Source organism: Podarcis gaigeae (assembly GCF_964106915.1).
Source record: "Podarcis gaigeae genome assembly, chromosome: 14".
NCBI lineage: Eukaryota > Metazoa > Chordata > Lepidosauria > Squamata > Lacertidae > Podarcis > Podarcis gaigeae.
Window position 1 is genome coordinate 3,233,149 of NC_139690.1, and position 11,275 is coordinate 3,244,423.

An 11,275-nucleotide genomic window follows, 5' to 3' on the forward strand; every position below is an offset into this window, starting at 1 on the left:
GGTCATTCTGAATCCTGATTCTGTCTTCTGCGGCATTAGCTCCCTCATCCCAATTTGATGTCATCTGAATATTTGATGAACATCCCCTCAATTCCTTCATTCAAGTCGTTTATAAAGATGTTGAACAACAACAGGCCCAGGACAGAACCCTGTGGCACCCCACTTGTCACTTTTTCCAGGGTGATGAGGAACCATTAATGAGTCCTCTTTGGGTTTGGTCAATCAACCAGCTACAAATTCACCTAACAGTTACCTTGTTCAATCCTCATTTTACCAGCTTCCTCACAAAAAATATATAATAGGGGATTTTGTCAAAAGCCTTACTGAAATCAAGATACAATATTTCCACAGCATTTCCCTGATCCACCAAGCTTGTAATTCCATCAAAAAAAAGAAGGGGAAAAAAGAAATGAGATTCGTCTAACATGACTTGTTTTTGAGAAACTCATGCTGGGTCTTAGTAATTAAAGACTCCTTTTCTATGTGCTCACAGATTGTTGAATTATCGGTTCTAGGACCTTTCCTGGAATCGATGTCAAGCTCACTAGTTACTGGGTTTCCCCCCGCCCTTTTGAAGAGAGGGACAACACCTCCAGTCTGCAGGGACATCACTTCTTTTCCAAGAATTCTCAAAGATTAAAGTCTGTGTTCATTCTGAGCTTCAGTCTGCCTGACCTTCACCCTACAACTGTTGGCTCCTTGTCAGTGCTCAAAATTAGCCAGACACCAGGTGAATTTTGCACCTGGCTATCGGCCACTTGCAACCAAGTGACATCTCTACCATCTGGAGGTGCATGTCTAGGGATCATTGGATCTTGACTGTTTTCACACCATATCCTGTAGAATTCTATCTGTTATATTTTACATGCTCAATCAGAATGAATTTCATGAACCAAAATGCTTTTTCTGTAAAGCCTGAGCAAGAGCAGTGAACAACATTATAGTCAATTGTTGTAGCTTGTCTTCACTTACCCCACCCCACAGCCCTGCTCAAAGTTGTGAAGAATATTCTTATATTGTGAATGGGATTGTCACCATTAAGAAAAAGAGGTGGGAATATATGTGGACTGTCCCTGGATAAAGTGATTTTTCTTCTTTCAGTTTTCAAAGTTCTTAACCTAGCTCAAGGTTGTCACCTGAACTAGCCAGATGTTTAACTGATAATCAAGCACAGTCAGTGCATTATTTGAAAAACAAGACTTTAGAGCCGTCCTGCTCAAAAATTGCAACTAGACATCCCATTTTGGCAACTGTAACCTTGGTTTAAGGAGCCATTTGGCTGCTGTCCCATTTCACTAACTACAGGAGAAAATTGGAGCTTTACAAAAGAGAAAGAAGTTAGTTGTGAGTTTTAAGGAATGTGTTATTCTGCCACTTTCATGGGGATGATACAGAACCAACAAGCCTATTTTTCTCCCAAATTTGGCATGATTTTAGTACTGTATTGCTTGAAATAAGAGTTATCCATCAAGCTCTGCATATATTTCTGAAACACTGTATTTAAAATTATTAGCACAATTGTTCTTAGAATCTCCACAGCCCACTTTCTGGGAAAGTGGGACTGTGATACAGTGGTACTTCGGTTTAAGAACAGTCCAGTTTAAGAACGATTTAGTTTACGAACTTTGCAAAACCGCGAATAGTGTCTTGGTTTGAGAACGTAACCTCTGTCTAAGAACGGAATCCGAACGGTGGAAGGGCACCGGCGGCGGGAGGCCTCATCCTGGAAAGCGTGCCTTGGATTAAGAATGGTTTCAGTTTAAGAACGGACTTCTGGAACGATTAAGTTTGTAAACCGAGGTACCACTGTACTTTGATCCTTCAGGCTATTAACAAACAAGCCCACACAGACTGAACACAATGGAGCTTGCTTCTGAGGAAACAGTAAAACAAACTGCATGCCTCACACATGGCCATTCTATGCATGCCTATGCAGACTCAAACCCCAATGGGGCTTATTCCAAGAAGAGGTATGTGTAGGATAGCATTCTTTAGCAGGGCATAAGAAAGCAATCCTAAACATGTTAACGCAAAAGTCAATCCCACAAGACTGCAAGCTGGTTTCCTAGACACACTTTCCTCAAAAGTTAAATTGCACTAAGGGAAAGGAGGGAAGAGGGCTCATTGCAAAGTAATGCATTAGGACTGCAAGGTGACAGCCCTGCTCCAGGACATGTTTTCCCAGAAATCAGCCCATGGAGTTGACTTGCTGCCAAGGAAGCTTCCATACGTGCAGAGAATGCTGCTGCACTGGAGCACCTGCTACATTTCAATGTGTGGATGTTTAGCTAAGCAACTTCTGCAATAATCAGTTTATTATTATTATTATTAATCTTGTGCATTACTCAGTGTTTCCTCAAGTCCCACCAAGCAAAGACAGGAGCGGGCGACTTCAGCTGTAAAAAAACAAACCAAATCATGAAAGAAGTCCCACTGAGCTCAGTGCGAATTGCACTTATTGTTGTTATTTATTTCCCATCCTCCACTCCAAGGTCCCAGGGCGAGCGACGACATCGAAACACGCGCATGCATGAATCTGGGCTTCCTATTATCATCGCTGTTATTTCTTGGATTTGCAGACGGCCCGTCATCCGCTTAGGACCCCCCCCCCCCGCAAGACACAAGGGCTGCGCTGTTCTATTAGGGGGCCCCTCGGAGGTGGAGGGGGCGCCCTCGCTCCTGCCCCAGACTCGCGGGGAGCCCCGCGCGCAGCAGCAGCAGCAGCAGCAGGAGGGCGAGGGCGGCGGCGGCGGCTCCCTCCAGCTCAAGCCGGAGCTCGAAAGGGGCTTCCTCGCACCTCAGACCCGAAGTGACTTCGGAGGGAGAACAGACGCCGCCCGGGCGCGCGCGCCTTACCTGAGGCAAGAGGTAGGACTTGAAGGTGGCCTTGGGGGGCTTGAGAGGAAACATGACCGCGACGGCGGCGGCGACTCCCGAGCCAGGCCGACCCCGCTCGCCCCTCGCTGGCTCCTTCTCCCTCGGAGCTCCGGGCTCGCCTCTTGGCCCCACCTCACGCCCGCGGCGGCGGCGGCGGCTACTACTACGCCGGAGAAGCCACGCCCCCGACGTCACGCGCTCGCGCTCCCTCCGCGGCCGTCGTCGCGTCGGCTGCCGCTGCTTGCTCCTCCCTCCCTCCCTCCTGACCCCGCCTCCGCCATCCTCACGCCGCGCTGAAGGTTACCAAGGCGGGAGTCAGAGGCTCCGGCGCCCCGCCCCGGAAGGGGAGGAGCCGCAGCCCACGGGGAAGGCCAATGGCACGAGCCAGAGGCCGCGGGGCGGGGCGTGACAGGGGAGGGCGGGCAGCTGCTTCTTCCTCTCCCACCCCGCCCTCCTCTCGCCTCTCGTCTCCTAGCAACGCTCGTTGTGAAAGGAGGGAGGTGTCGGACGGTGGGGCGGAGGGTCAAACGCGGCCGGTCCGCGAGAACGGAGGCCTCCCCCCCCCCGGGCTCGGCCAGCGGCCATTCCAGGAGGCGCCGCCAAAGGCGTTGGGGAGTCAGCCTGGCCGTTGGAGGGCTTCCTTTTCATTTTTTTTTTAAATTAAAGGCAAACATTTATTGAATAAAATAATCGGGAGGTTTTTTTCCTTTTCAATCAAGGAAAGCATTGCTAAGGCACACATGCATTGAATTTAGGGTTTTTTATTTTCAACTATTTTAATTTTTTAGGGCAAAAATTTGTTGAACCAAATAATCATAAGGGTTTTATATTTTCCATTATTTCATTTTTATAGGCAACCATTTATTGAATTAAATGGTCGTAAAAGACATTTTTATTCATCAAAGAAATTGAACCTTAACAAAATACATTAAACATTTTAAATCCATAGATTATATGTTTTATTATTCCATAATTTAAGGGGGAAATGTATCCAGAAAATAAGGCAAGTTTCCGCCCCCCCTGCCCTCCCCATTTCCAGCTTGGTGTGGGGGAGGGGGCCTTGGAAATGTCAGCCTGGGGGCAGGGCTGCCTGCCAGCTCCCCTCTAGTCCACTGTGTAGGGTTTATTTCGTAGCCTAGGACACACTCCCATTGTTTTTTGATTGCATTGAGGGGGTTTGTTGGATTCTGGGGCAGCATTCTGTATATTGTGGATACAGTGGAACCTCAGTTTTTGAACATAATCCGTTCCGGAAGTTCGTTCAACTTCCAAAACGTTCAAAAACAGGATCAACGGGCTGGCTGCAAAGTCAATGGAAAAAAATGACAAACGTGCCTCAGAAGCTGTTCAACTTCCAGGACGCGTTTGAAAACAGAAGCATTCACTTCCAGGTTTTCGGCATTTGGCTTCCGAAACATTTAGCAGTCGAGACGTTTGAAAACCGAGGTTTGACTGCACCAGCCCCTTGCCGTGTCCCTCTGCTGTTAGGAGGAGGTTTTTGGCGGTGGTCAAGGGCCTAGTGGCAGCTGATTTAACTGTTGGGTTGTCTTAAGAAGGCGTGCAGTTGGTGGTGTGTTGGCCCAGGGTATTTCGGTGTCCCCTAGTTTGTGTAAACCTGATTAGCATTGTGGGGATTTTCCTTTGTTTTGGAGGAATGGGTATGCTGTGATGGGGGTCTTTTTGAATATGTCTCACAGTGGACTCATTGTTTTATCTCATCCTCTAGAATGTATGGGATTATGTGGTGCACTTGGTTGGCAATGTAGTTCTATGCTGGGAATTCCCCATCTTCCTTCTGAAGAAAGGAGGTACAGATATTTGGAGCTTATTCTTGGCTTTTTGTGCAAGAAAATAAACGAGTGTAGTTTTTTTCTACCATTTACAGAGTTGGGTTGGGGGAATCCAGATTGGGAAGGTTTGGAATAGGTAGGTTAATTTTGGAGAATGATCATTTTGATCACGGTTATTTTGTCTGAGAGGGTGAAGTTGGTGTTGTTCCATTTCCTGAAGTCTTTGTTAATTTCTCACCACAGCGGCTTGTACAGTGGTACCCCGCAAGACGAATGCCTCGCAAGACGGAAAACCCGCTAGACGAAAGGGTTTTCTGTTTTGGAGGTGCTTCGCAAAATGAATTTCCCGTGGGCTTGCTTCGCAAGACGAAAATGTCTTGCGAGTTCCTGCGGGGTTTTTTTCCCTCCCCCCCATTTTTCCCAAGCCGCTAAGCCGCTTAACAGCTGATCTGCTAAGCTGCTTAACAGCTGATCCGCTAAGCCGCTAATGGGCTTGCTTTGCAAGACGAAAAAACCGCAAGACGAAGAGACTCGTGGAACGGATTCTTTTTGTCTTGCGAGGCACCACTGTAATTGTGGATGTATAGTTTGTTGAGGTTTTTGGTTATATGTATCCCTAAGTATCTGAATTTGGTGCAACAAAATTTTATCTTTGTGATGTTGGTGAATTTTCAAACATTAGAGAAGCAAAATGAAACAAAATTCCCTTTACTACCTTTTTATTTATTTATTTTATTACATTTATGTTTATTGAGGAAAGTGTCAAGATATTTATTTTCTTGAATTTCTTGAATTTACCGGTATGTGTTGTTTTGGTGGGTTTAAGACAAATATTGGCTTCAAAAGCGGTGCACTTTCAGGTTGCTTATTAGTCAGTACAGTATGAACACAGCAGATAGCACAGAATTCATCCCTCTGTTTAACCGTTAACTGGAGGTCTCCTTGGATTAAACTTCGGCATATAGGCCACATTTCACCTTCACAGATGCACTTCAATTTCACCCTGTGTTTTCTCATTAAGAGTTTTTCTTTAACAGTTTTAAACACACAGCAGTAAATTATCCCTTTCCCAGTTTCTCCAACCTTTGCCCTTTTAGGCTTCAAACCTTTTTTATTTTAGGGGAGAAAACTATCTCTGCAAGAATGCTAGCTGTTGTGATCCTCATTCCACAGAAAAGAATTACCAGAGCCTTTCCAGAGTAGCATGCAGGGAAGCATTTTTCTTATGGCTGTACTTCACAAAGTGTGGGAGGGGACATGGCAGAAAACACAGGGTGGGTGTGCATGCCTGGGTGAAGGTAAGGCATTTTCTTCCTAGTTAAACTTAACTTGTGCTTAATCGTCAGTTCTACTACAGTGGTACCTCGGGTTACATATGCTTCAGGTTACATACGCTTCAGGTTACAGACTCCGCTAACCCAGAAATAGTACCTCGGGTTAAGAACTTTGCTTCAGGATAAGAACAGAAATCGTGCTCCGGCAGCGCGGCAGCAGCGGGAGGCCCCATTAGCCAAAGTGGTGCTTCAGGTTAAGAACAGTTTCAGGTTAAGAACGGACCTCTGGAACGAATTAAGTACGTAACCCGAGGTACCACTGTATTAAGCAGATGAAGGCAATTACCTCAGGTGGCAGATGCTGTGGGCGGCAGCCACTACCCCCTTGCTCCTTTAGTTCCTGTAAGCTAGCCTGCTGTGCTTAGGTACAGTGAATGAAGAACTCCCATCACCCCTGTTAAATTCTACCAGTTTGGCCAGATTCTGTATGTGCATTGGTGAGAGAGCAATGTCTTCCCTGCCACAATGGGAGCTTATACCAGTGCAGCTTCTGTGCCCTCTCCTTCCTCACCTATTTTTAGCCTGAAGCCTGGAGAACTTTGATATATTTTTCCATATACTCTTTTATCTTCCTTCCCTTCAACATCTAGCTAAGAAAACAAAGTGAGTTGTGATTTTCCATGACAAATTTTTAAAAACAAAATGTGAATTTATTAAGATGCTATTACATTTTAAAATACAGTCCTTGCTTAATATATATTTTTTGTTTAAAATGTTTTACACAAAGATACAAAGATAAGAAAAGGTGTCATTTCAGAGAGTTCCATATTATTCTTGGATTAACTTGTGTGATAATCATTTCAGTACTAGAAACAAAGGATAAAGGCTTAGTTAACACATCACTTCATAATGATGTTGCTGGGTTTGGGGTTTTGTTTTGTTTGTTTTTTGCTGATGGAATACAGGCAAACAATGAAAGGCATCTGCATATTATAGCAAATAGCATCACCAGACATGCAAAGCCAAATGATCATGTAATTGCACAAAACTGTTATGCAAAAGTAAACTGTGAAGGGCAATGCTACCAAATTGCATTCCATGTCATTGTTGTAATCATGACGTTGTAAACAACTTCTGAGATATTGCTGAAAAAGGAGTCTCAAAGAAAGCCTTTGCTTCAGTATACCAGTGGGGCGTGGGTCTATGTATGTGAAGCCAGTTTCTGGATTCCATTGTGAGCACACTCTAGAGCAGCCTTCCCTGACCTGAGAGCCTCCAGTTGCTGTGGACAACTCAGCTCTGATGGGTGTTGGAGTCCAAAACACCTGGAGGGCGCCAGGTTGGGGAAGGTTTCCCTTTCATGTGTCTAGGTGCCTATTTTTGTCCTTTTGCTTTTTCTGCTGGGGAAGAAGGGGCTTACAGATTGACTTGTCTCCTTAAGCCTAAGAGTTAGGGGAATTAAAATGCTAAGTGTAGGGAGGAGACACAGAGTGACCCCCAATAAAAACCCCTTGATCCGTGGGAAAGAGGAGAGCCACTGAAATGGGATTCTACATACAAAGCAACTCAGGATCCAGCTGTAATACCTTTAAGTTTATTGTACATAATAGGACTACCAGGAGTTAAACATAAACGTTTGACCTCTAATCTGTGAAAAATTAACTTTTCCATCCCAGTAGCTGAAATCCTCTTTTACTTAGGTAATGTGCTTAATGGTTTGATTAAAAAGAAAAAAACCTCCACCTTTGCAGGGGGGAAAGCAGCCTCCTGGAAAGAATAGGAAGAACTTCCGTTACTCATAATAGAATGCTATTCACAAAAGGAAATAAATGATCATATATTATTTAGTTGTAATGCTACAAAGCTAACCTTTGGATAAGTAACTGTGCCGTTCTGTGCTGAAGCTCGGGAGGCTACAGGATTCAGTGGCCACTGTGCTACACTAGCAATAAGCCCGTGTAGGAGCACATCCAACTCAGTCCCAGTGCACAACTTTGAGACTACAGGGTGCATATATGTGCACCTTTCATGGAAGACTCCTGCAAGCTCTGCTAAGACAAGGGAGAAATAAAAATCAAGTTTTTTTTTAAAGTAAGGTTTTTAAAATTAAGAAAAATAGATCAGATTTTCAAATTTTTAAATCTGGTTTTAGTTGTTGTTTATTCATTGTTAAATGCTAAGTTTATCTTAGAAATAACAATATGAATATGAAATAATCTAGATTTTAGCATGTTGGTTCTACAGTGTATGTGCAAATTGAATCCATGTCTCTAGCAGCTGTAGTAAATTAAAGGCTTTTATCCGTAAATGAAGAGTGCTTCCAGACAAGGGTTTATTGTGGGATTACTGTAGTGTTATCTTGCATGCACGTTTTTTCCAGCGTCCACATGAACATCATTGCCAGCCCAGATTTCCCCACATTTAATCCAGATTTACTCTTTCCACAAAAACATCCAGTAAGTTTTTTAAAGAAGAAAAAACCACTTGCCAACTCCCCATTTGCTGTATCTGAATAACCCGTACAACCAGGGGACAGAGCTCAGTGGTGGAGCAGTTGCTTTGCATGTAGGAGGTCTTGGATTCTATCTCCAGCATCTCCAGGGAAAGCTGGGAAAGGCTCCCTGCCTGAAAACCTGGAAAGCTGCTGCCAGTCTGTGTAGACCATCCTGAGCTAGATGGTCTGGCTCGGTATGAAGCTTCATCTTCTTTTCCTCCTGTGTCATAAGGGTCATGGATTGTGCATTTCTGGTGTGTGCAAAATGGAAATTAATGCTTGCAAAAGCAGGTTTGTGGGGTACGTATCATCTGGTTCTCCAACACACGATTCTGCATCTGCTGATGTTTGCCACATTGGCACTGGGAGCAAGATGCAGGAGGGAGGGGAAAAGGAACACCCACCACTCCGTTTCAATTTCTCCCAATTCCCAGCATTTCTGTGGGAGATTCTGGCAATTGACTTGTAGATCAGGGTACAATGCAGCTGCTATTTCTTTTCTTGAGCAGGTCTCATAACTTTCACCTGCTTCTATTCATAAAGCAAGTTTCATTTCCTCTTTCGCTGCTGCTGCAGTCATTGAATACAAATGTCCCTTAAGCAAGTCTTCAATTTTCTCCCTTAGAGACTACCTATCCACCCTTAGCGTAACTCAAAGATAGCACCACCCCACCGCATTTGGAGTGCTCTGAAGCTGTCCCTTCCTATCAAATGTCCACTAACAGTTCTTCACAAGGCAGAAGCACCCATGTGATGCTTTCACTTAAGGCAATCACCTCTGTTCGACATAATTTGATCAGGAACTATAGAGACCTACAGGGTACATTAACAAATGATTTTTAGGAAGGTCCAGGAATTTGGGGCTATGCCAAACAGATAATGCAAGACTGTGAAGGCCAAGACATTTGTGCAGATGTGTAACAGTAGCCTGATGTAGGGGTGTGAGATATTATTATTATTATTATTATTATTATTATTATTATTATTATTATACCCCATCCATTTGGCTGGGTTTCTCCCGCCACTCTTTGCAGCTTCCAACACATAAAAACATAATAAAACTTCCTGATACAGGAAGCAACTTTTAGATGTCTTCTAAAAGTTGTAGTTCTTTATCTCCTTGACATCTGATGGGAGGGTGTTCCACAGGGAGGGCTCCACTGCCCAGAAAACCCTCTGCCTTGTTCCCTGTAGCATTACATATTGCAGTGAGGGAACTGCCAGAAGGCCCTCGGAGCTAGATCTCTGTCCACTCTTCAGGTATACAGGGCCGATGCCGCTTAGAGCTTTAAAGGTTAGCACCAACACTTTGAATTGTGCTTGGAAATGTACTGGGAGCCAATGTATATCCTTTAGGATTGGTGTTATATGGTCCCGGTGGCTACTCCCAGCCACAAGTCTAGCTGCTGTATTCTGGATTAGTAGTAATATCTTAATTAGATATCTTAATCCACAATTTCTGAAACAATACACAAACTGAAATGTGGCCTTCCTTAGAAATTAGCACTTCTCTGAATTTTGCAGTATGGTTCTCTAGCCAACCTATGTTTACAAAAATGCATGTACAGTTGTACCTTGGTTTTTGAACAATTTAGTTCTTGAACGTTTTGGCTCCCAAACGCTGCAAACCTGGAAGTGACTGTTCCAGTTTGCGAACTATTTTTGGAAGCCGAATGTCTGATGGGGCTTCCTCAGCTTCCAATTGGGTGCAGGAACGTCCTGCAGCCAATCAGAAGCCGCACTTTGATTCTGTTTAAAGGTACAACAGTACTAAAATGTGCAAAAAAATGCATGGAATAGTGAAAATAGCACACAATAGATTATATTTGGGAAACTTTTGCAAAAGTGTGTATTTTAGGCATACAAAGATTTGTATATTATGATACATTCACACTGAAATACTGCTGAATTTTCATAAGGACTAATAAAAAAAATGCTAGTGTGTGTGTGTGGAGAACTGAATTTAAGAGTGGAAAAATTAGAAACCAAGAGCAGCCAAATCAGGCAAATTTGTGCATTCCTACCCAGATGCAGGTGGTGCTGTGGTCTAAACCACAGAGCCTAGGGCTTGTCAATCAGAAGGTTGGTGGTTTGAATCCCCTACGACGAGGTGAGCTACTGTTGCTCAGTCCCTGCTCCTGCCAACCTAGCAGTTCAAAAGCACGTCAAGTGCAAGTAGATAAATAGGTATCGCTCCGGCAGGAAGGTAAACAGCGTTTCTGTGCACTGCTCTGGTTCGCCAGTCATGCTGGCCACATGACCCATAAGCTGTCTGCAGACAAACGCCGGCTCCCTCGGCCAGTAAAGCAAGATGAGCGCCGCAACCCCAGAGTCATCCACGACTGGACCTAATGGTCAGGGGTCCCTTTACCTTTACCCTGATGCCCCTTTTTGAGCAGAAAAAGCAGCTTTTCGAAGGGCAGTTGGGATTGGACAAGGTTGCTCCCCCGCCCCATTACGCTGCTGCAGATCACCTCCACCTTGGATTTTCCCCCTTGTGGAAGTTCTAATGTCCATTTGCAATGGCACAGATGCAGTTGGGAAAGTTGTAGAGAGAGGACATCATTTGAATCAGGGGTGTGAGTTGAGTTTCTCCATTTCTCCAGTCTTGACTGCATTTCCAGAAATAATCTTTTAAATATAAAGAGGGCAACCCGAGTAATGCCATGTTCATCTGAGTGTAACATCTAGTTTTGCCCTTAGATGAAATTAAAGTTTCAAGTCCCCAGTATTGCCGTTCACCTTTTGCTTGCTGATCACCAAAAAACACCACTGCCTTAAACCAAGGACATTACTTGCATTAAATGCTATCAGTCACATGATAGCATTTGAGGTATGGG

At 44.3% G+C, this 11,275-nt stretch overlaps 1 protein-coding gene across 2 annotated transcripts in view; it reads right to left on the reverse strand.

Moving 5' to 3' along the window:
- The window catches only part of MTMR10 (myotubularin related protein 10), a 61,286-nt gene extending 58,066 nt beyond the window's left edge, over nt 1–3,220 (reverse strand). For both annotated transcript variants that reach the window (XM_083712183.1, XM_083712182.1), the window contains exon 1: nt 2,857–3,220. In XM_083712183.1, coding sequence (XP_083568309.1) covers nt 2,857–2,910 — 54 coding nt within the window. In that variant the 5' untranslated portion in view covers nt 2,911–3,220. The remainder of the gene's footprint in view (nt 1–2,856) is intronic.
- Nucleotides 3,221–11,275: the final 8,055 nt, after the last annotated feature.